At 39.2% G+C, this 25468-nt stretch overlaps 1 protein-coding gene across 2 annotated transcripts; it reads left to right on the forward strand.

Annotated features, from left to right (window-relative positions):
• Nucleotides 1–24025, forward strand: LOC113960784 (mesoderm induction early response protein 3-like). Of its 2 annotated transcripts, XM_027670537.1 has the most exons (13): nt 1–24; nt 723–747; nt 2245–2393; nt 8609–8743; nt 10216–10336; nt 13240–13325; nt 13509–13581; nt 15587–15738; nt 16607–16688; nt 19382–19476; nt 23012–23139; nt 23323–23468; nt 23568–24025. In XM_027670537.1, the coding sequence occupies exons 1-13, from the start codon at nt 16–18 to the stop codon at nt 24023–24025; spliced, it is 1659 nt and encodes a 552-aa protein (XP_027526338.1). In that variant the 5' UTR covers nt 1–15. The 2 variants fall into 2 exon arrangements, with proteins under 2 accessions (XP_027526338.1, XP_027526337.1); XM_027670536.1 differs by lacking the exon at nt 1–24 and having other exon boundaries at nt 709–747; nt 19385–19476.
• Nucleotides 24026–25468: the final 1443 nt, after the last annotated feature.

Below are 25468 nucleotides of genomic sequence, written 5' to 3' on the forward strand. Positions count from 1 at the left end.
CTCGATCGCCCCAATATGGCGGAGGTGAGCGGGGGAAGCGGGCTGGGGCGTCGGAATTCGGCTGGCTCCCTGCGGGGTCTCGCTGCTGGCAGGCCCCCTGCGCCCGTCTCACCATCCCCATAAGGCGCTTCTGGGACGGCTTGGCGGCGTGGGGTGGCTGGTGAAGCGGCCGGCAACCCCTAGGCACTGGGAGCCTGCGCGACTAGGCCGCACGGCGGGTGCCGCGCAGCGAGGTTCCCGAGTTCGCCGCCCATGGGCGGCCGGCAAGCCGCGGCCGGGTGCGCGGCCACCTCGCCGAGCCAGGGGGGCGCGGGATGGGCCAGCGGCGGCGCCGCCGCAGCGCGGGCGATGGAGAAATGCTCGGCGGGAGGGAGGAGGAGCGAGACCCGGGCCGGCAGCGGGGAAGAGGCGGCTGGTCCGGCTCCCTCTGCCTGCCCCTGTCGTGTCCCGCCGGGGTCGGAAGGAGTGGGAGCGCCGGGTCAGGCGCGGCTCCTGGGGAGCTTTTGCCAGGGAAGGAGGAAGAAAGGAGAGCGGCAAGCAGAGAGTGAGCGAGAGAAGGAGGGATGGGAGAGGGTAAACGCGATGGAGGGGGTGAGTAGGGCGGGGGCTGGCGGGGGAAGGGAGCAGCTCCAGGAGTGGAGGGGGCGTGAAATGGAGACTCCCTACCTCCTGCTGGGTTGGAGGGAGCCCACGTCTCACCTCGCTCTTCCTTCTCCCCGCAGGCTTCCTTTGGGAGTTCGAGCCCAGGTTCGTCTTTGCCCACCTTCTGCCCCAGCACCTAACCTGCTGCCCGTACGCTGCTTTCTCCTTCCTGCTCCTTCCCAAACTTACCTCCTGTTGCCTTGTAGCTTTCCTCACGCTTCATGTTCATGTAATTAACCACCTGCCTGATTTTTAAGAGAAGGAGATGTGCTCTGTGGAGTTCTTCCCATACCTCTGCTCACAGTTAGTAATTGGCTGCTCAGAACCCAAAATGAAAATAAAGTTTTGTAGCACTTTTAAGTCAGCATTTCAGTAAAGCCATGTAGCCTGGAGAGAGATCTCTTCTCCTGTTGCTGATAACTGCAGGGTTGTGTAAATTTTTGATTTCTTGATAATATCAGAAAACGTTTAAAATCATAATGATATGTAATTGTTAAGGCTTTAACTGCTGTTAAGATTCTTTTGAATATTTACATAAGGAAGCATATTTAACATCAGCAGAGCTCATGAAAGATATCTGGGGAATGCATTTGCTTCTGTGTACTTGCTCTCACCATTGGCTAAACACTAGTATGTAAGAACTAGAAGGGGAAACCAGAGGTGAAAGAGAAATATCCTAGTCTGTTTCTTTTCTCTTTCATGAAAGCCTTAAGAAAGTGAATATTGAAGAACAAAACAACCATGCATTTCACTAATTTTTATTGTAGAACACTGATATTGCCGTGCAGAATATTTGCATCTTTAAAACTTGTTGAATCTAGTGATAACCTTTCTAAGAAATGCACTTAAAATAACAACAGTACTGTTTTGATGACTTATGAGTATCATTTTGGGTAATGAAAAAGTGTCTGGACCACAGAGCTATCACAATGATTTGTTAATTACTGTGATCCATTAGAAGTGTTTTGTTATTTCTGGTATATTTCCCTCTATATTTCTTGAAAGTCTGCTATGTTTGTTCTTCCTTTTTAGGTCAATTGCTAAGAATTAGTTTTAATAAAAGATCTCATCTGTGAGACTAATGTGAGGCTCACTGCTTATTTTGCTGTTGTTAGGAAACTTGTTTGCAACCTAAGTTAGCTGTTTATCAGTGAAAAGCTATGCTAGTTACCATATAAATCATATAAATACAATCTGAATCTATAAATCAGTGTTTTGCAGCATCTGAAATCCTATGACGTGGATGTTATACTTTAATGATGTTTTCAAAGATCTTTTAAACAATGTTTTATTCAGTAAAATATTAATTTGGGATTGTACTTTCTGAAACTTTGTTTCAATAGTTTAGATACTTTTCCCAAGTGTGTATATATATATATATATACACTGCAAGAGAGAAAACTGCACCTATTACTTACAAGTACAAAAAGGGAAGGCCAGCTAAAATAATTGAATTTGTCAGGTAGTTAAAAATTTGTTCCATTTATTCTATGAGAGTTCTGACCCTGTATGTAAAAACTCATGCAACTTTATTTTTTTTGTGATGTAATTTCATATGTTGGTATAGAAAAAAAAATTACTCAAATTAGGTTTTTTTGATAGTTGGCTCTTTATCGTCTGAGGATCATGACTTTGACCCTTCTGCTGAAATGCTGGTACATGATTATGATGATGAGCGAACTCTTGACGAAGAGGAGGAAATGATGGAAGAAAACAAAAATTTCAGGTCTGAAATTGAAGATTTAGAAAAGGTAAGAGTGACTTGCTCTCTCCTAAATGTCCATATATGTTGTAGCTTTTTAGTGAAAAGAACACTCAACCTGTTCTTTAGTTTGTATTGTATAATGCAGTTTCCTGCAAAATGCCTTTGGAGTTTTTTTTTAAAAACATTAAAAATTTGTGTTTGGTTAGGATATAGCACTGCATCCTCACGAAAAGGCCGACCTTAGCTTCTCAAACTTATAAGTGTTATGTTAAGTTCAGATTCTTCTTTTTCATTTAATAATCCTTTCACTTTGGAAATTACTGAAGCAGGTTTTAGAGTCCTATCATCTAATATCCCTTATCATTTTTAAGTTTTATAAGTTGGAAATAAGTTTAAATTGTATGTTAAGTGACAGATAGCTGTGTTTCATTTTGTTGGTCAGATTTTGGTTTTCCGCTCTGGAAACAGTCCTGTTTTACACATATTTTTCACATTCATTTGCTACATAAATTGTAGTTACACATCTCAGTTTCATCAGTTTGCTGGTTGTACAAAATGACCAGTGTGCTCCTTGGCTTTTCCTATTCCTTTTTACACTCTTTAATTACATGTTTTTTCTGTTTATACCCCTTATTTGTCTGTGTCAGTGCATCACCCATTTTAAACGCCTGCTGAATGCTGAATATCCACAAACTGATGCTGCTTGCGTTACCATTCAGTGACCCACTTACACCACTCAGCATAACTGCAGATTTTGATCAACAGAGTTCCAGGAAAGTGTAATTTTTAGTATTAAATAGGAGGCTGTGCTTTTGTAGTCCATTTAAAAACAAATTTTCTAAACTTGTGGGGTTTTTGTTTGGTTTGGTTTTGCCTTGCTACCTTTTGCAATTATATTTCTGTTGATTATGAACTTGCAATTATAATACCAAAGCAGCTTGCCAAGTCTGGTGGTTAAAATGGAGTTGTTACTCCACAAAATGATCTTATTGCTTCTATAAAAGAAAGAAAAAGAACTGAGAGGCACTCATCTTAAACACTTTAGTACTTTATGTCCCAATTCTGGAAAGATAGATATGGCCAGTCTTCGTGAACGAAGATTTTGGGAAAGGTCTTTTACCTTTCCAGCCTGCGCAATGGATTTTTTTTTTTAGGTGAGACACAGCCTGCGCTGAACTGAGCCCACCCTTTAATCCTAAGGTTCATCTGCCGGGGCCAAGCGAGCTTGGACAATGGCAGTGAGGTCCTCAGGACGTAGGTTTGTTTAGAGTGACCTTCTCATAGATGGATGGCCTCACAGGGCTAACGGGCTCCATCTGCCCGGGGGACTGGGATTTGAACCTGGGTCGCAGCGGTGAGAGTCCCACATGCTAATTCTGGAAAGACTTGGACATGAATTTACATTTACCCATTGTGAAAAGCCTTTGCAGGACTAAGACCTTAGCTGATTAAAGAAAACAAGTAATTTAATCAGTGTATAATTTCAACAGGAATTTTTTTAAGGTACTATAACTTTTAAAGGTATAAATTATTGGAAAATATTTCTAATTATTCAATGACTTGAATCAGGTAACTAAACAATTCTCAACGGTTTGTTTTATTAATTGTGTTAGGATGCAAGTATTATGATATTTAGTAAAATAATTTGATCAAAAGCTGTTGGAAAAAAAACAAGTTATGAACCAAGCCTTTCTCTTGATTTTTGCTTCTGTATCATTAGCTGTTTTTCTCCTATTACTTGCTGTACTGGTCTTGGCTGGGGTAGATTTAATTTTCTTCCTAGTAGCTAGTATGGGGCTATGCTTTGGATTTCTGCTGAAAACAGTGTTGATAACACACAGATGTTTTAGTTATGGCTGAGCAGGGTTTACACAGACTCAAGGCCTTTTCTGCTTCTCACATTGCCCTGCTGCTCAGGGACTGGCTGGGCATCGGTTGGTTGGTGGTGAGCAATTGTTTTCATTTGGATCACTTGTTTTTCTTGGGCTTTACTTCCCCCTCTTTTTTTTTCCTTTTCCTTACAATTTCTTAAAAAAATTATTATGTCTTTTTAAATAATAAACTGTCTCTATTTGAACCCACAAGTTTCTTTTTCACTCATCCAATTCTCTTCCCCCCATCCCATGGAGGGGCGTGGGGGGAGGGAGCAGCTGTGTGCTGTTTAGTTGCCATCCGGGGTTAAGCCACAACAGTCCTTTTTAGTGCCCAATGTGGGGCACAAAGGGTTTGAGATAACAGATTTGACCATAACATATTAGGAGGAATTTATGTCTGTTAACAGTTGCTGGTCACGATATTGATTTATCTGCTCTTGATATTAGCTTATCTGATCTGTGCCGTGCTCTTTTTTTTTGCTGTACATGTTAAAGATTGGTGTTGGCTTTTGCAGTTTACTGTGCTCTGTAGTGCTTAGTGGTGTTTTGCCTGGGAGATTTATTATTAAAACACTGGCCTTGAGCTTAATCTGGTATTTGGACTCTGTACTGAAGCCATTACTGTACTTCAGACACCATCTCATGGAGACAATTAACAATTATACTACTTCTGAGAGATTTTTTTGTGGAGGTAATACAGAATGGCACCTTCACCACCTTCTTTTGTCGTGTTTTCTCCCTTGTTACAATAACTCTTCAGTATCTTGAACATCCTTGAGTAGTCTAAATACTTCTATTCATATTTCTTAGGAATATTGTTTCAGCTTTTTCTAAGGTTAACAAGCTATTTAGGAATATGACCCAGGACCTGTAGCTGTGTGGTTATAGGTGGCAAGGCATGTGGGAGAATATGGGCAGGTATTTAGAAAGGTTTACACCTCCGATGGTCTGGAACTTCACTCCTGAACAAGTGTGGAATCCTGATGAAGTGATAGAATGTTTGGGGGGAAAAAAAAAGATGCCCTGGCTATTCCAAAGAGGCAGAAACAATGGAAGCAGAAGTCAACTTGTTTAGTAAAAGATGAAAAAGCTTCTCCTGAGAGGGAGCAGGAGAGCAAATCAGAAGAGGCAGTCTGAAAAAGAAATATTAGCAGTATATGAAGGAGTTCAAGCTGCTTCAGAAGTAGTTGGTACTGAAGCACAGCTCCTTTTGGCACCCCAACTATCAGTGCTGGGCTGGATGTTCAAAGGGAGGGTCCCCTCTACACATCATGCAACTGATGCTATATGGAGTAAGTGGGTTGCACTGATCACACAATGGGTTTGAATGGGAAACTCTGACCGCCCAGGAATTCTGAAAGTGATTGTGAACTGGTCGAAACTTCAGAGTGTTGCCAGAGGAGGTGACTTGTACTCGAGTCCCCACTGTATAATAAACTACCAGAAAATGAAAAGCAATATGCCCTGTTTACAGATGGATCCTGTCATATTGTGGGAAAACATCGAAGTTGGAAAGCTGCCATGTGGAGTCCTACACAAGGTGTGGAAACTGCTGAAGGAGAAGGTGAATCAAGTCAGTTTGAAGAGGTGAAAGCCATCCAGCTGGCTAAAAATATTGCAGAACAAGAAAAATGACCAGTACTTTATACTGACTCCTGGATGGTGGCAAATGCCCTGTGGGGGTGGTTGCAACAATGGAAGCAGAATAACTGGCAGCGCAGGGGTAAACCCATCTGGGGCTGCTGCATTGTGGCAAGATATTGCTGCCCGGGTGGAGAACCTGGTTGTGAAGGTACATCACATAGATGCTCATGTACGCAAGAGTCATGCCACTGAAGAACATTGAAACAATAAGCAAGTGGACCAGGCTGCTGGAACTGAAGTGGCTCAGGTGGATCTGGACTGGGAACAGAAGGGTGACTTATAACTCAATGAGCTCATGACACATCAGGACATTTAGGAAGGAATGCGGCATACAAATGGGCTCATGATTGAGGGGTGGACTTGATGCCACTGCACAGATTATCCATGAATGTTAAATGTGTGCCGTAATCAAACAAGCCAAGAAGCTAAAGCCTTTTTGGTATAGAAGACAATGGCTGAAATATTAGTATGGGGAAGCCTGGCAGATTGCTTATATCACACTACCATTAGCCTGCTGTGGCAAGCACCATGTGCTTACAATGGTGGAAGTGACTATGGAAACATCAAGTTTATGGCTGGCAACACTGCAGCCCTGAAAGAATTGGATCAGACAACAGGACTCTTCTGAAATAGAGATACTTGGACCAGGGAGCATGGCATTGACTGGGTGTATCACATCCCCTATCATGCACCAGCCTCCAGGAAAATCAAATGATACAATGGACTGTTAAAAGCTGCACTGAGAGCAATGGATGCTGGGACATTCAAGCATTGGGATACACATTTAACAGAAGTCACTTGGCTAGTTAACAGTAGAGGATCTGCCAGTTGACCTGGCCTTGCCCAATCAAAACCCCTGTGCACTGTGGAAGGAGATAAGATCCCCATAGTACATATAAGGAACTGGCTGGAAAAAAAGTCTGGGTTATTCCTTCCTCAGGAAAGGGTAAGCCTATTTGTGGGATTGTTTTTGCTCCAGAACCTGGGTGCACTTATTGGGTAATGCAGAAGAATGGGGGAGTCCAATGTGTACCTTAAGGTGATTTAATCCTGGGTAAAAATAATCCATCATTTGAGTTGTATGATGGCAGTGCTACACGATGCTGTATGTCACCACTGCTGTGACTGTCACATATCAAAGGTATTACAGCAGGTACCTCTTGCTGCTAGCTAAGCTAGAGGCAAGAGGAGAGAGATTCATTGCAATGTTAAAACTTAAAGCCTAGTCCAAAGGGAGCAGGGGTGAGGAATGTAATGGATATACCTTTTAATTGTTGTAACTCATTATTTGAGTTGCATGTGATAGGAATTACTATAGCAGGAACCACCTGAACCACTGGAGGACAAACCTCTCAAGAAGCAGTTGCAGTGCAGCAGTGACCTGACCTGAGCTGGCTTTAGTGCCCAGTGACTCTATGCAACATACCACCTCTCCTGTCCTGAGTGACCACCAGAACAGATGGAGCCCAAAGTCATGGACTAAATGAATTCAATGAATGTTTTATAGATATTTATGGTTATTTTACAGACATTTAACAGGGAGAAGGGGTGGTTAATGAGGATGTATTGCAATAGAGTGGGACCTGAACATGATGTAAATGGTATGGAATAAGGGTTGGAGAATGTACTGGTTTTGGCTGGGATATAGATAATTTCTTCATGGTAGCTTGTATGGGGATATGTTTGGATTTGTGCTGAAAACAGTGTTGATAACATACTGATGTCTTCCTTATTGCTGGAGCAGGGCTTACTGAGTCAGGGCCCTTTCTGCTCCTCATGTTGCTGCACCAGCGAGTAGGCTGGGGGTGCACAAGAAGTTGGGAGGGGACACAGCTGGGACAGCTGACCCCAACTGACCAAAGGGATATTTCAGACCATATGACATCATACTTAGCATATGGGGGGGGGGATGTTGGCAGGGGGGCTGCTGCTCAGGGACTGGCTGGGCATTGGTTGGTTGGTAGGTAGTGAGCAGTTGTTTTCATTTGCATCATTTGTCTTTCTTGGGGTTTATATTCCTCTTTCATGTTTTGTTTTGTTGTGGTCTTTTTTCTTCTATTTTCCTTGCATTTAAAAAAAATATTTCTTTTTAATGATTAAACCATCTTTATTTCAACCCATGAGTTTCTTTCTCACTTTTACTGTTTCAATTCTCATCTCCATCCCACTGGGGAGGAGTGAGTAAGCAGCTGTGTGGTGTTTATTTGCCAGCTGGGGTTAAACTACACCTTCTCTACAGTCATTATAAAATATATTGAGCAGAAGATGGAAAGGAGGGATAAAAAATTGTTACATTGGTTTACTTTTGTGGTGTTTGCATGCTTGCAGCTGTAACTATATAGGACTAAAGTCTTCAAGTTTTTCTAAATTTCTTTCTTGTAAGGGAATTGTTAGTGTTCCTAGTATATCTTCTGTCTTGAAGAAATATAGGCAAATCATGTTCTACAGTATAAATCAGATAAGGAGCAAATTTTTAATAATTACTCTTTAATTTCATACACTAAATGGTTTTCTTCAATAGTTTAATGGGACTTCATTATATGCCAAGAGACATGGTTATGAATTATTTCAGTCTCGTGCCTGAAAATATTTTAGATCTTTAATCAAGATTCCTGCTTTCAGTTAAGTTTTTCTTGCTTGTTTTTTACTATTGTTTTTCAAAATATGTCTTATCCTTTTAGGCCTGAACTGTTTACAAGTATTTGGCAATATGTTGAAATTTTTGTAACTCTTCTTGTATTAGGAAGGAAACATGCCATTGGAAGATTTACTGGCATTCTATGGCTATGAACCTGCAATTCCAGTTATGACTGGTTCCAGTGTGGATAGCTCTCCAAGTGAACTTGCAGATGAGCTTCCAGATATGACTCTAGATAAAGTAAGTCAGAACTGTTTTCCCCTGTATTACAGTTTAAAAAGTAGAAATCTGTGTGACCTATCTCTTGATGTTACAAAATACATATCCTTGTCAATTTCAATATACAATTAAGAGTTACTGTACTTGTGGTGGATTTGGCAGTGTTAATTTTATGGTTAGACTCGATGACCTTAAAGGTCTTTTCCAACCTAAATGATTCTGTGATTGTACTCTGAATTAATTCTTTTTCAAGGATATTTAGGATCTGAATCTAATTATAATTATCACACACATGTGTAGCAACTTTAGTGGCATTATATTACTACAATTGAGAAATGAAAAACTCATTCAGAGAACTTTAGATTTCCTTTTTTTTCTAAGTAGCGGGATTTTTTCTGAAAAGTTCTGTATTTTATTTTAATGTATGCAATGTCCAGAAATAATAATTCTGCCTTCTAACATATATGTCATGTATCAAACCTTTGTGGATAGCTTGAAAAGTGCACTACTAAATGCTTTGGAATGTTTCTTTCAAATACATATAATTTGCAAAGGTCTCAACTTTGGGGGATGAGAGAGATTGTTTTATGTGCAATTACTATATGTATTGCATTATTGAATATAGAAACATGAAACTTCAGGTTTTGTGATTCGCAGGCTAACTTTGAATTCTGAGATTAATCTGATTTTTTTGACTATAAGGCATATTCAGCTAGTAGCAGCTAGTAGTTTGTATTATAAAATCTGTAGTTGTCTTTTTTTTCTTTCCATAAGTATGATGAAATTATAAACTCCACAGAAAGTAGGGTATAATGATGGCTCTGCACATCTGATTCTCATTAGGAGTCATGATTGTGTTGAGGCTACAGAAATGTAGTCGGCTTGTCTAATACAGTTCTTTGCCTCCCTAATCTCTATACAGAAGGGTTCAAGCATGTCTGGTTGTGGAGAATGTGTGTTCTCGCTCCCTTTCCCTTTCTTTTGCCCTCCCCTTTGCTTGCTCTTGCTCACCCCTCCTCTTGCTCTATTATGTATTGTCTATTATTTGTAATTCTTCTTAGGAAAAGTCTATGCAAGTGCCTGGCTTTTGTTTTGGGTTTTTGTTTTTTCACTCGTACCCACTCCCCCCCCAAATTTAAGGGCTATCTGTGATGCAAATAATGACAAAATTTTAAATATTTCCACTCACATTTTTCATTGGAAGCAGTTGGAGGGACATCTGAGATTTGATGCATTACTACTTGTACATTTATTTTAATAGAAGAAAAGGGGGAAATAAACCTCTGTGTTTAACTCTGAAATGAATGGTTATATTTGTTTTGAGAATTAGGAGTGGACTAGCTTTTTAATTAAGAGTGAAGAGTCTGCTAAAATTACTTATGATAAAATAGTTCATTTTAATTAATGAGACAATTTGCTGAATCTAAATGCTCACCAGTCTATACTTAATAGTCAGTCTGAAATTTTGGTTTTTTTTTATTTTAATGAAACAGGAGGAGATAGCTAAAGACCTCTTGTCAGGTGATGATGAAGAAACACAGTCCTCTGCTGATGACTTGACACCATCAGTTACTTCACATGAGGCTACCGACTTCTTTCCTCGACCGTTAAGATGTAGGAAACCTAATTTTATAATAGTACTCAAAAGGTCTTAGCATTATATATAGCTTCCTAGTTTAAAATATCAAAATTGCAGAGTGGGATAGAGAAACAGTGCTTTGCAGGAGGTTGTACGTGAATATTGTCTTTGGTTGGTATTATTGATTACCTAAAAGACCTATATTTAGTACAGTGCTCAAAGCACAAGTACAAATAATTCTTAAAAAAATACAGTAGCTTTTCAGAATTAATAGTGTGTCAAGGAACGCTCTTTGTAATTTTCTTTATGTTAGTGAATGACATGAATATGTAACCCGTTCTTTTAGTGTTTCTCTACTAAAATTTTTGCTGCTGCTTTTAAGCCAGTGACTCCTCTATTCAGCCTGTGGATGTGAACTGGGATGTGGTTTCTTTGTGATTATTTCCCTTCACACATTCAACAGTTTTCCATAGGACTTCATGAACCAAAATGTTTTTATATGGGATGGGGTCTATGAACCCATGACCACCAAAATTTCACTACCCATGGAACTATTATGGGAAAGATCCAAGAAATAGTGGTTCAATTATCCAGCCTTGACAAAATATTCCTCATTGCTCCAACTCTAGTACACCAGTGAACAAATGAACTGCAATAGACAATGTGGAGGATTTTTATCAGTTTTAATTTGGCAAGTATCTTGAGCTGTTTCTGGGGGATTTCATCCCTCTAGAGAAAGGGGATGATAAAGGGCATGTGCTGTCTCAGTCATCAGCAATTGTAGCCCTTTTCATGCTGCTGATTGTCTAATGTAAGGCATTTGCATTGAGAGAGATACAAAAACCTTAAAAATTATAATGCCCTTTTTTAGTTAAGCAAACCCTAACCTTGCTGGCGCTTAAACACTGCTTGTGAACTGTTAATGAATATGACACTGAAAGTGGCAGCTTTGTGGAAAGAATTATTAACCCCTTCATCTTACTCAGGATTAAGAAACAGTCTGCTTTCAGCTATTGTGGTTATTCTATCAGAATGTTGTTCTTTCTCTATTAGAACTTTTGGTTGGGCATTTTAAAATCAAATATCCACCATTTCAGGGAGAGAAATGTCAGTTTTCTGTGCTGTTGACAGTTTCATCTTTTTTCTAATCTTTGTCCGTTTTGCTTTGATAACATTCAATTTTAAGATAAACATGTCTAATAAAATGGCCTATGTGTTGAATTTGGATTAATTGGAAAAAATAATTGCATATTATTATCCAGGCATGTTGTTGTTTCATGCATTCATGTTAGCTTCTTGCCTGCTACTTCTGTCAGCAAAAAGAGAGAGACTGGTGATTGTAGTAATCACTACAGAAGAGGAGCCTCAGTCCATAGTCTTGGATATGGTCTTTGATGTTGATGATTCTGTTTAGTTGTGATGAAGCCAAAATTGAAACCCTATTTATGAGCATGTTATTACTGAAAATTGAGAATATGAAATAGCGTTTATCTTGACAGAGAGATAGACAACAGGTTAGCAAAGGCATATAGTGCTTTAGGAAGACTCCATAAAAGAGTTTGGAGAAATAAACACTTGAAGTACAAAGATCAGTGTTTACAGAGCCATTGTGCTGTCTACTCTTTTATATGGATGCGAATCATGGGTCATCTACCGCCACCACCTGCGACTCCTAGAAGGCTTCCATCAACGCTGTCTCTGTACAATCCTAAACATCCACTGGTCAGATTATGTCACTAATACGTCTGTTCTAGAACAGACAGCAGTTACGAGTATTGAGGCCATGTTGCTGAGAACACAGCTGTGTTGGGCAGGACACATCTCAAGGATGAAGGACCACCGCCTCCCTAAGATCCTGCTTTATGGTGAACTTGCCACCGGCTGCCGCATGAGAGGAGCCCCAAAGAGAAGATACAAGGACTCCCTGAAACAACATCTCAGCCTTGACCTTATTGATCATCATAACTGGTCTACTCTGGCCTCCAATCGGGAGGTCTGGAGACACACTACCTATAGTGCTGCTGATGCTTTTGAGAAAGCACGCAGGATCACTCTAGAGGAGAAAAGACAACGCAGAAAGAATCATGCCTTGCAGAATATACCACCTAAAGAGTCTTTCTGCTGTGTGTTTTGCAACCGGATGTGTCTATCTCGTATTGGCCTTTTTAGCCACCAGCGTGCTTGTAACAAGCGTGGGTGGAGCCCTTCCCAAATCTTCGTTCGCGAAGCCTAGCCATGATATATCAGAACTATAGATTACATTCCGCTGGAGATAAAATAAAAAAAAATAAAATTACTTCAGAACCCAGAACCACAGAGTTCCAAATTCTAAAATATGAGTTATTCTGTGGAGTATTTCAGTAATTCTGCTGTATTTCTTCCTAAGGAAAAAAATATTAAAAAGGAATAAGCAGTCTTTTGTTGTCTTTTGCTTATTCTGTTTTCTGTATTTCGGTTATATCTTTAGACCTTGCTAAGGTAGCCTTGTTTAAAGGAATGTTTTAAATGCCAATTAAAACTTCAGATGAAAGGCTTCAGTAGGTAATAAAGACTCGCTTTCAACTTTATTTTCTTTGTGATTAATCCATGGCTAAGTCATAGCCCTGGAAGTTTTCTGTTTTTCTCATACCTTATCTATAAGGTATAAACCTTTATTGAAGAAAATCAATGAAGAAAAATGATCTAATTTTCTTTTGACTGTTAGAAATATATTAGATTGTCTTAGTTGCAATAATGGTAAATGTTTCAGTTCTGCAATATACAAGTACCAATGCTTTCTGACTTCATGCTAGTTTGATAGAAATGTAGATCAGCAGACTCATAATGAGTGTCTCCCAGAATAAAAGCAGGACTCCTTTCAAAAGTAAAGAATATCTTGTAGTTCTGTGTTTAAACTGAAAATTCTTCCTAACTAAAACCAACTTATTTTTGTCTGAAGCAAACACTACGTGTGATGGAGATAAGGAATCAGATGGTGAAGACATAGAGGCAGACAATGGTAATTCATCTGAAGATTTGAGAAAGGTAATAACTATATCTTAAGAAAAAGTTTAGAAAAATTTTACTATTAAAAATGCATTAAAATTTATAGTACATATCTAAAATAGAAAATCTCTGCAAAATCCCATGGTAATGGAATTCGTAATGCTTCCATGCACAGAATATTAAGCTAATACCCTTTTCTTATGATTTTTGTTACATCTTCAGGAAATAATGGTTGGTTCACAGTATCAGGCTGAAATTCCACCTTACCTTGGCAGATACAGTGATAATGAAAAGGGTAAGTTCTTCTGTTTTATTCAATGGCTTAGTTAAAGTCTCAGGGACCTTAAAAAAAAACCCCAAAACAACCAAACAAAATAAACCTAGTCAACTGAAGTAACACAACCACATAATTCTATCTCGAAAGTGTGATTGTACAACTTTGAGGGGATATTCTCAAGAAGATGTAGGAGTAATATTAGGAGGCAGCAAACTGTGGGTCAAGAAGGAAATATTTTCATCAAGGTATCATAACTGGGCAATGAACATGTAACTTAGTTTACATTGAAGATCTTCAGTATTTTTCTTTGCTTGTTTTTTGGCAAGCACGACAGTGCAGGTTGCAAAATGGATATGAAAAACAAAGAAATTAACTATTTTAATTTTCCATAGCATGAGTAGAAGATGTAGGTCCTGATACACCTTGTCTTTAAAAAAAAGATGTTTTAATTATGATGTTATTGCTGTGTAAATTTAGGTTAAAAACTGAAATTGTGCTACAGTAGAAGAAACAATTTTATTTAATAGAGTTTTATTTGGTATCTTTAGAAACCTTCACTGGCTGGATGCATTAGCAAGTGAACGTCTCTTGTGTTGCTTAAGAGACCTATGGAAGTTTCCGATTTTCTAAGATTCAAGCATGATGCTTACTGGTTGTAAGAAATGGAAGAGTGAGAATCAGTTTTATCTGAATAGTCCTTTTACTATGTACACATCTTGACTTCTCCTTGGCCAAGAACTAGAGAAGGGCCAGTAACCAGAGGATGATCAGGAAGGTGTTAATCTGACAACTTTCTCTGGAATGAGCTGGTGCTAGAGAGAACCAGTGAGAGTACTGTCCCCTGGCATAGCCAGGAGCAAAGAGGTAACTCCCAGATGGGAGAGCCTGAGGAGTTCCTCTTGAGACTATCAGGCATAGATTCCAGTGAGAAGTGCTAGATTGTCTTGGTTGATAATGGAGATTGAAGCTGAGCTCAGCAATGCTGGGAGAGGTTGGTCCTGGCTGTATAGGTGGAGGATTCTGTAAAAGCCTCTTTTGTACTCCCTGAAGAGCTTGTGATGGCAAACAGGGGCTTATATTTCTGCTATGAAGTCACAGCTACTGGAATTGTGCTAGAAGGCAATTCTGCTCTTCTATAAACCTTACACTTGTAACATCTGTTTGGAAGCTTTCCATGTTCTTAAGTCACCTTAGTTTAATATTCTTTCCTGCAGTTTTATGAGAGATTTGAGAATCTTCTTTATCTCTTCTACTGTAACTGCCATTATACTTGGGTGTGTTTGAATTTAATAACTCTCATTTGTATTGCCAAGAGAGTAAAGGATTTGTAGTTTAATCCAGAATTTAAATGTGCACAGACAAAGGTTCAGGCCAACTCTTGAATATTTACAATATATTTCAAATAAACTACTTAAGAGGTGCATACATGATTTCAGTATACTACGAAGGAGGACTATACATCATGATTGCTTGTAAAATATGGAACGTACAAGTTGTTAACAGCATCCAGTTGTTAGTGAATGGAAAAAGAAATTACCACATTGAGACCTAGATTTCCATTCTGTTAAGTAAGTTTTGGCAAATTTTAGTTGAAAATGACCAGTTAGCTACCACCTCTTTTTTTTTGTTTGTTTTATATGCAATATTTGAAATATTAAAATACGCTCTTTTACTGTAAACTATAGCTTATTTGTTGTAAGCAGCTGAATAAAACGGAGTGGTTTTGCTTATTTTTAAATGAAGATGATGAATACATATGCATAATTTGACATGAATCATCTAGCTGTCAACAAGCTGCTCCTCTGTAAAGATTCTGTCTCAAGAGCCAGTCCCTTATCCTCATGGGACCTGAATCTCTTCACCATACCACACTGAAGAGTCTCCCTCTTAACTGAGGCTTTTTGGGGAGAAAGTGAGCTGCATTTTAAAAGTGGCATGATGGTGCTTGATTTGATTACTTCTATATTCCTGTTCTTAGCCTTAAAAATGTCACACCTGCTATTAATGAATTCTGTTTTAACAGCCTATGAAAATGAAGACCATTTACTGTGGAAACCTGATGTGATCTCAGAAAGTAAAGTTAAAGAATACCTTTTTGAAACCTCCTTAAGAGCAGGAAATGAAAATATGATTGGCAGGATTCCTGAAGGACTACATACACGGGACAATGAACAAGTATATTTTATATCCTGTTCTATTTGTGACACATTGCTTTGTAATTAATGTGTTCTGTTTCTCTGCCTTGTATTATAAAGGCAGCAATATTCTTTGGTTGTTTTTTTTAAGATGTTATTGGGGTCAGGATCTTATTTGTAATTTTAAGCATGTGCTTAAAATTATGAGTATTTGAATGTTGGCAGTGTTGTGATCTGTGATGTTCCTGATTGACATGCTGTTGACAAATTCAGCTTTTCTAATTGTCGCATATAATGTTTTACATTTGCTTAATTTAACTTTACCTTAATATTTGGATGGTGTAGGAATAGATACATTTCTGGAAGAATTTGTAACGGAAAGTTAGAACTCATTTTGCTATGAAGGCTTTCTGCCTGGATGGTGGATCTTTCTCAAAGGCAGTTTCAATGCTTCCCACCCCCCCCTCCCCTGCATAACAAGAGAAGTTCTCAGCCTTGCTCTCTGGTATGCTGAGAGATAACATGTTTGCAGACATGTACAAGGCCTCCTTGGGCCAGAGAGAGTGGGGGAGGAGAGAGAGAAGATACAAAAAACCTTGGAGGAGGAGGGGCATTGCCTTTTGCCCCTGGGGCCCGATGTGTGCAAAATCGTAAAAAAGTGGTCCTTGCATCTGAAATAAACCTTTTTTTTAATCCTTCCACTGCCTTGGCATTCTCAGGAAGAATACCTGTGAATGTTTGCCTTACTGATGGTTTTGCTTTTGGTGGTTGTTTTAAAATTTTCATCCTGTATAAAGATAAATCCTCTTCTTTTACATTAGATATGTTCACTGAAAGGCTTGTTTCAGGAGTTTAGATAGGATATTTGCACACTTTGACTCTTTCTAAAGATGACTTCTATTTTATAGGCACTATATGAACTTCTCAAAAGTAGCCATAATGTTAAAGAAGCAATTGAGAGATACTGCTCAGATGGAAAGGCATCTCAGGGTAAGAGAGAGTACCTGCTTTTTACGAAACATGTCTTTGGAGGGGGAGGATAAATAAATGAAAAGTTGTGTAGAAAAACCATGAGTAAGATTCAGATTGATGAGCCAGAACTTGGGGTGAGGCCGCCCCAGTGCAGAGCAGAGCAGGACAATCCCCTCCCTCACCCGGCTGGCAATGCTTTGCCTGATGTTCCCCCCCAGACACGGTTGGCCCTCCTGGCTGCCAGGGCACTGCTGACTCATGTCCAACTGACCATCGACCAGGACCCCCAGGTCCCTTTCTGCAGCACTGCTTTCCAGCATCTCATTCCCCAGTCTTTCTGTACATCCAGGGTTGGCCCATCCCAGGTGCAGAATCCGGCACTTTCCTTTGTTGAACTTCATGTGGTTGGTGATTTCCCAGTCCTCTAATTTGTCGAGGTCTCTCTGCAGGGCCTTCCTGCCTTTGAGAGAGTGAACAGCTCTTCTCAATTTAGTATCATCAGCAAACTTACTTAGCATCCCTTCCAGTCCTGCATCCGAGTCATTTATGAAGACGTTAAAGAGCACAGGGCCTAAGATGGAACCCTGCATAACCCCACTAGTGACAGGTCGCCAGTCTGATGTCACCCCATTCACTATTACCCTCTGTGCTCAACCCGTGAGCCAATTGCTCACCCACTGCATGATGTGTTTATCCAGCTGTGGGCTGGACAGTTTGTCCAGAAGGATCCTGGGAGAGACAGTATCAAAAGCTTTACTGAAATCCAAAAGGATTACATCAACTGGCTTTCCTTGATCAACTAGATGGGGAACCTTGTCCTACAAGAAAATTAAGTTTGACAAGCAGGACTTTCCTCTCATGAAGCTGTGCTGGCTATGGCCAATGACTGCGTTGTCCTTCAGGTGTTTTTTAATAATTCCCATTAGATATATAACTCAGATTAGGTATAATCGGACTTTTGGCCAGATTTACATTTCTGCTGGAGAAGTTTGTAACTTGTATAAAGGTTGCAGGATCAGATTTTACATCTTTTCTTTCCTTCTTTCCTCTGTTTCCTTTGCTGTTTTAAGAATGATACACACTGAGCAGAAGGATGGAGGGGGAGTTGTGATTTTGCTCCCATAAGGCAGTTCTCTCCCACATTACAGTGCCTTTCTGAGATCATGGTCAATTATAATCTGATAACATTTATACCATAATCAGGAGAACATAGCTGATAATATGAGTGAGCCCCACTCTTCATCACTGTGATAACATTGTGCTATGTCATCCCTAAACTGGTTCTACTGTATAGTTCTATGGGTCTTTGGTAGAGTATGGAGAGATTTACTTGAGTTTACAGTGGAAAACAAACTTCCATCTTGTTTGTCCCTAACTTTATTACTCCTTTAAATAAAAATCAGTGTGTATCATTTAGCAAAGGCAGTTCTTTGCCCTGTATTTTAACACGTTCCATAAAGCAGAAATGGACTATGAGCCCTGGTATAAATTTGTATTCTGGCAGATATTCTCTACTCAGAACTGGATCCAAGGGGAATTTGAGTGTTTATGAGTTAGGTGCTGTGAAAGCTAAGTATTGAAGGTAAAACTGAAGGGAACAATAAGGAATATCAGAACGGTGTTTCAGAGAACTCTTTTACAAGAAGAGATTGTATGTCAGAGCCCCAAATTCTGTCCTAAGGACTAGTACTCATCCCCTCCCAGGCACCAAGACAGATGGGATTTATACCCTCATTAAAAATGGTGAAGGGGGATAATACTGTTAATGCTTGTCTCTTAGAGTAACCATTGTGCAATGATCTACTCTACCCACTGAAGTTCACTGCTATTCTCAGTAGGAGTTAAAAATCCGCATCTCCCAAGATAATTTCATAACAGTGAGACTTTACATGGGGATCTCCTCTTTGGAGCTTGAAAATTCTGTAGTAAGGAGTGCAAAATTAATGGCCTTGTAGTGGAATGATGATCACCTTCATCTGGAAGCAGAAAGGTCTTTGTTCCAGTGTCTGCTTCCAGAAATGTTTTGAAATGTGTTTGTTGGTTGTCTTTTTGTTCTCCACTCCCATTGGCTTTAAATGACAGCTGAACAGATCACTATTATGAATGTAAGATGCCTGAAATATCCCTCTTTTATTATATATAGATACAAAGCCATAATCAAGATAAGGAAGAAACAATACTTGAGACAAAACTGACTTACTCAAATAGTTTGAGCTACTTTGTTTTAAAACTCTTATTTCTTTTTAGTGTTTTTTGTTTTGTTTTCTTTAATTTGTAAAACTAAAATTCACTTCTGTCTTCCAAAAGGTTCCTTCACACTTTTTCCAATAGTCACTGTTCATTGTATCTGATGCAAGAAGGAATATTCAGAATAATAATCCCACTGATATCTTAGTGATGTTATCAAATCTTGTTTTTTTGATGACAAACTTTTTAAGAAGTAATAAATCAAGTCTTTTGAATGTCCTTTGCCCTCCAGGGTAAAACATTTCAGAAATCAGATTCTTTTATGAGTCTTTATAAACAGAAATATTAGATTTCAGGTAGGATATCTGTACAGTAGAGGAAAGAACATTGGTCTAAATAACTGAATTGTTGCTTTTTTTAGAGTGTGTTTGGGTAATCAGGCATTAGCAACACAAATATTTTGTTCTCTGTAAAAGGTTAGTGAGCAAAAATAAGTTTATCATGCTACTTTTGCAATTGTCTAGAAGAGATGACAGCATGGACAGAAGAAGAATGCAGAAGCTTTGAAAATGCACTTCTGATTTATGGAAAAGACTTTCATCTCATACAGAAAAACAAGGTTAGTATTTTACAGTTAAATGGAAGAATTGGTAGATGATATGATGCTGAATATTTGTAAAAGTAATGCATTTTTCAGAAGCTATGCAGAAGAGTGAAATAAGAGCCAACATATTAAAACCAGCTTGGTGTTTTTGTGCTAATTTTGCCTCTGATGCCATTGGAAAAGCTAGGTGTTGCAACATGAGTCAATATATTATCTCTGAAATCAACTTATGTTGATATTGCTTCCATATATGGAAGCACTTTTTGTTCTCAGACAACTGCAAGAGAAGTGTAGGGAACAGAACAAAAGTCTCTATGTAACCTTTGTTGACCTCACCAAGGCTTTCGATACTGTGAGCAGAAAAGGTCTATGGCAGATTTTGGAACGTTTAGGTTGTCCCCCCAAGTTCCTTAAAATGATCATCTCACTCCATGAGAATCAACACGGCCAAGTCAGATATGGCAACGCACTTTCAGAGCCCTTTCTAATATCCAGTGGTGTGAAACAAGGCTGCGTTCTCGCACCAACTCTATTCACAGTCTTTTTCAGCATGATGCTGCTTTTTCAGCAGCTGCGTTGGGTAGGGCACGTCTCAAGGATGAAGGACCACGCCTCCCTAAGATCTTGCTTTATGGTGAACTTACCACCGGCCGCCGCATGAGAGGAACCCTGAAGAGAAGATACAAGGACTCCCTGAAACAACATCTCAGCCTTGGCCATATTGATCAACAAAACTAGTCTACTCTGGCCTCCAATCAGGAGGTCTGGAGACACAATATAACGCTGCTGATGCTTTTGAGAAAGCACGCAGGATCACTCTTGAGGAGAAAAGACAACACAGAAAGAATCGTGCCTTGCAGAATATACCACCTAAGGAGTCTTTTTGCTGTGCCTTTTGAAACCGGACGTGCCTGTCTCGTATTGGCCTTTTTAGCCACCAACGCGCTTGTAACAAACATGGGTAGAGCCCTCCTCAAATCTTCGTTCGCGAAGCCTTGCCATGATATGGAAGCATTTATATGCATTTATATTATAATTTAGATAAAATGTCTGCCTCTCCTAGAAGTGTATTATTTTCATACCATGACTGTGGGAGGGGAAAAGATATATTTAATTAATTTTGTCACTCAGAAGGTGTAATTCTACAGAAATGGACTTAGCTCTTTGTGTTTTCAGAAAGTGTAGTGATCTATCAGTACCATCCAGGTTTCTGGCCAAAAAAGGAGTTCTAATCTTGATTTGAATTGCTTCTGATTGATTCCTCTGTGCCTGAAGAATAGGAATTGGATTTTTTTTTTTATCAAGTATGTATATCACTTGGTACAGTTGTCAGTATGGATGTTTCCAAACTTTCTGTATATCTCCTATATGTTTTGATACCACCTTGAGGTTTTGTACTGTTTTTGACTGGGATAGAGTTAATTTTCTTCATAGTAGTGTTGCCTAAAGAAAATTCGGGGAGAAAAAAAAACCAAACTCCAAGGCAATTTAGTTTTGGAGGTGAGATAAGGAAAGGGTTTTAATTTGTGCCGGGACCCCTGGTGGCCTAGTGGTTAGCATGCGGGACTCTCACCGCTGCGACCCAGGTTCGAATCCCAGTCTCCCCGGGCAGATGGAGCTCGTTAGCCCTGTGAGGCCATCCATCTATGAGAAGGTCACTCTAAACAAACCTACGTCCTGAGGACCTCACTGCCATTGTCCAAGCTTGCTTGGCCCCGGCAGATGAACCTTAGGATTAAAGGGTGGGCTCAGTTCAGCGCAGGCTGTGTCTCACCTAAAAAAAAAATCCATTGCGCAGGCTGGAAAGGTAAAAGACCTTTCCCCAAATCTTCGTTCACAAAGACTGGCCATTATTAATTTGTGCCTCTGAGGCATAAGATTACAAGACGCGTGCAAGTCCCTCTGTACAGATGTTACAATTTATAATATTGTCTGTCCAATCTCAGATGTTTCCACTCTGTGGCTTTTGCCCTGATCCACCCTCGGTCCGCCCCTAGGGAATTGGGGCTAGGGGCTTTTCGAGACCCTCTTTTCATCAATCATCATCTTCTTCAGAGTACAAGAGGCATATATTCACCCAGTTCTTGACTGTGCTTTTGCAGTTTAGGCCAAGATACAAGCATTCTCCAAACAGAACAGGCCTAATCTTAAAGAGAGACTAAACATTTCTACTGGAATTCAGGGGTAGAATTGATATGGGGAGCATGGAATGGGGTGATAGGGTTGGGGAATGTGTGTAGTTACTATGCTAAGGGTAAAGGAATAAGGGCTGCTGCTTCTAAATCTACTTCTACTATATAACTACTTATAAAAATTAGAAAAATCCAAAAAAACAGATGGACCTTAAGGCATCAGTAGCTAGTATGGGCTATGCTTTGGACTTGTGCTGGAAACAGCGTTGATAAGACGCTAATGTTTTAGTTATTGCTGAACAGGGTTTATGTAGAGTCAAGGCCTTTTCTGCTCCTCAGACTGTCCTGCCAGTGAGTAGGCTGGGGGTGCACAAGAAGCTGGGAGGAGGGACAGCTGACCCCAACTGACCAAAGGGATATTCCATACCATATGACATCATACTCAATAATAAAATTGGGGGATGAAGGTTGTTGGGTGGGGCTGCTGTGGCTTGGGGACTGGCTGGGCATCAGTTGGTTGGTGGTGAACAATTGGGGTTTTTTGCATGTTGCTGGTGAGGCTTAAACCACAAGTTTTTTCTTTAGGAGACTGGTGCTTTTGTTGTATTTCAGGTAAACTTTATAGGGTTGTGGTTGCTGTTCAACAACAGTCTGATAGTCCTGTTCAACATTTGACTTAACTTGTTCTATGATAAATATTTGGGTGGTTCAAATTGTAAATGGACCTTACCCATAAACAATAATTCACCAGAGATACAAAGAAATAATTTTAAAATATTTTTTCCAACGTGCAATAAAGCATATGAGTTGATCTATGTCACTATGGACCAGAATTTTATAAGTACCCAACATCTTTTCTGCTTCACTTCTCTTGGGTCATTCATTTGCTCAGTGTTTTCCATCTTAAGAGAGAGTCTGTCTCATAGTTAAAAAAATTACTATGTAGGTTATGAACTGAAATGCTTCAGATGTAGATACAGTTTCAATCTAGTTTAAGAAAAAACAAACCTAAACAACGGTAATGTATACAATAGAACAGATGTAGTAATTATTTAGAATAGAATAGACTATTTCTGTTGGAAGGGGCCTACAACGATCATCTAGTCCAGCTGCCTGACCACTTCAGGGCTGACCAGAAGTTACAGTGTGTTATTAAGAGCATTGGCCAAATGCCTCTTAAACACTGACAGGCTTGGGGCATTGACCACCTCTCTAGGAAGCCTGCTCCAGTGTTTGACCACCCTCTCAGTAAAGAAATTTGAAACTGTAAATGTCTTTTTCAGGTCTTCTGATTTAATTGGTTTGTTCCAGATACTAGAACAGTAAAAGTAACAATATTGCAGGAATATGGGGACTAGGGAGATGACAAAACATAATGCTTTCCATTTATCTTGTCAATTCTTCCTGACTTCTTTTAGGTAAGAACCAGAACAGTTGCTGAGTGTGTGGCTTTCTATTACATGTGGAAAAAGTCAGAACGTTATGATTACTTTGCTCAGCAAACAAGATTTGGAAAGAAGAGATATAACCATCATCCTGGAGTTACGTAAGTAAAATGTCTTCAGAATATGTTTTCTGTTGCAAATTGTAAATGTAGAAGATTAGTTTTTTCTTCCCATCATTGCAGTGTAATGCTGCAGTGGCTATGGCAACTGAAAATAAATCCATCATCATTTTTAGGCCTTGTTTTCCTGTTAAATAACTCATTATGAATGCCATATTCTTTAAGGGACTACATGGATCGTTTGGTAGATGAAGCAGAAGCCCTTGGTGGAGCAGTACATACTTCAGCCTTAACATCTAATACTCGAACAGAAAGCATTCCTGATCAACAGCTAAGCATTCTGAACTCTATCACTGCCAATGAGTTGACAGGTAAATCAAGGAAAAAAACCAAACAAAACCCACAAACTTTTTGATGTAACTATGTAAACAACTATTTCATTTACGTTTAATGTTCATCTTTTTTTCCAGCATTGACAAACAGTGTAGCTACAGTCTGCCACACTTCAGATGTGAATTGCCTTGACGATGCCTTCCCTCCTATGGACAGCTTACCCCAAGCAGCAGTTAATCATGTGCCTGTTGGAACAGAAGAATTACTTAACTTGCCTAGCAATGGTGAAAGTGATTGTTTTAATTTATTTGAGACTGGCTTTTATCCCTCAGAGCTAAACCCAATGAACATGTGCAGTGAGGAGACAGAAAGACCTGCAAAGAGATTGAAAATGGGAATTGCTGTCCCAGAATCTTTCATGAATGATGTCTCAGTAAATAACCTTGGTGTGGACTTTGAGAACCACACACACCATATTACCAGTGCCAAAATGGCTGTTTCGGTGGCTGACTTCAGCAGTCTATCTGCAAATGAGACAAATGGCTTTATAAACACCCATGCTCTTCACCAACATACTGCCCTTCACTCAGAATGACTGTGGAAAACTAAACAAACAGTGGGTATTTTATGCAGTAATAGTAAACTTGATGGGAGCTATCAGGTTTGCTTAGTCTTTCACTGGAAGTTTGAACTTTGACATCAGTGATGTCTTTTTATGTATAGAACTATATCTTGATTTATCAAGAGTAATTTCTTTTTTCAGTCCATAAATGTGGAAATGTTTGGCAGAGTTTGGAACTAAGAGAACTCTGTGGTGCAGCTTTAAGCTCTGCTTCAAATTTCTTTTAAAGCCTGTAGAGAGAGGCCACCATTTCAAAACCAGCACAGAAGTTCTGAACTGATTGGAGTGGCTTTTTAGTCAAAGTTACTTTTGCCATAATGGATGCAGTGTAATAACAGTGTTTACAGGTACCATTCCTGATCCCTGCTTAATGTAGCATTTTATTTTATTTTATTTTTCTTATAAAGGCAGGGATGACTTTCTTTAACTGCACAAACATACAACGATGTTTTATAATGGAACCTTCTCTTATGTGATACTAAACTAGAGCACTTCAGTTTAAAAAACAGCAATTTCATCTTGGTGGAAGCTAGCACAAGGGATTTAACATGAGTAAAGTATGAAGACCTACACTTGGAGGCTGTTGCAAAGTTATAGGCCATGGCTACCTTACACAGAAGTAATTATGCTGCCAGAGGTATCTGTGTACTTTAAACTTACTGGCTTAAACAGATACATTTTAGGCTATTGTATTCAGATAGGTTTTGCCCACAACTTTGAAGATTATTGCACCTGTGTAACTTAACTTTGCTAAGGCAGCTGATGTATAAAGCTACAGTCTGTACATCTTAGGATTTACCACTAAACAGTCTACATTTTGGAAGACAGATTGTTTGGAGCACTGCAGTTCAAAGTGTTACAATTTTGAGAGACTGTCTAGTTTATATAGAAATAGTAGAACCTTGAAGTATGTATTTGGAAGTTTTACTTCAGTGTGGATTGCATTTATTTGTTTTGGCAAGTCATTGGCTCAAAAATGGCACTTTGCTACCTTGGTCAAATAGAAAAGGATGAGTAAAAATGTTTCCCCTAAAAACAACTATTTAACTTCAATAAATTTTTATTTTGATCATTGAGTGCAATTTAGCCATCCATGAAGTTTGTCTTTCAAATGTTTGCTCTAATTCTTGTGAGAGACCATTACTTCAGTAGGATTACCTCTTTCCCTCCATACTTTTTCCTTGCACTGTTCATATTACAAATTTAATTGCCACAAACTTGTTTTGATTATTGAAGTGATTAAGCTTGCGTTGTTGATATTTGCAATAGTTGCTTCAAGGTTATGCTGAGTAATTAAAAAGTAGTGACTTTAATATTTGAAAGGGAAGAGGATATTTATTATGCATACTGTGAACTGCATTGACATCCTGAGTTATGGATGCAGTGTATGGAGTTTTCTTTACAGCACTGCAATGA

The sequence above is a fragment of the Neopelma chrysocephalum genome, unplaced genomic scaffold (assembly GCF_003984885.1).
Source record: "Neopelma chrysocephalum unplaced genomic scaffold, ASM398488v2 Primary Assembly neopelma1_96887, whole genome shotgun sequence".
Classification (NCBI taxonomy): Eukaryota; Metazoa; Chordata; class Aves; order Passeriformes; family Pipridae; genus Neopelma; species Neopelma chrysocephalum.

Coding starts and splice junctions, on each gene's coding strand:
- LOC113960784 (XM_027670537.1), top strand. Junction 23,140..23,322: donor AACCATCATCCTGGAGTTAC/GTAAGTAAAATG, acceptor ATATTCTTTAAG/GGACTACATGGATCGTTTGG. Junction 23,469..23,567: donor CACTGCCAATGAGTTGACAG/GTAAATCAAGGA, acceptor CTTTTTTTCCAG/CATTGACAAACAGTGTAGCT.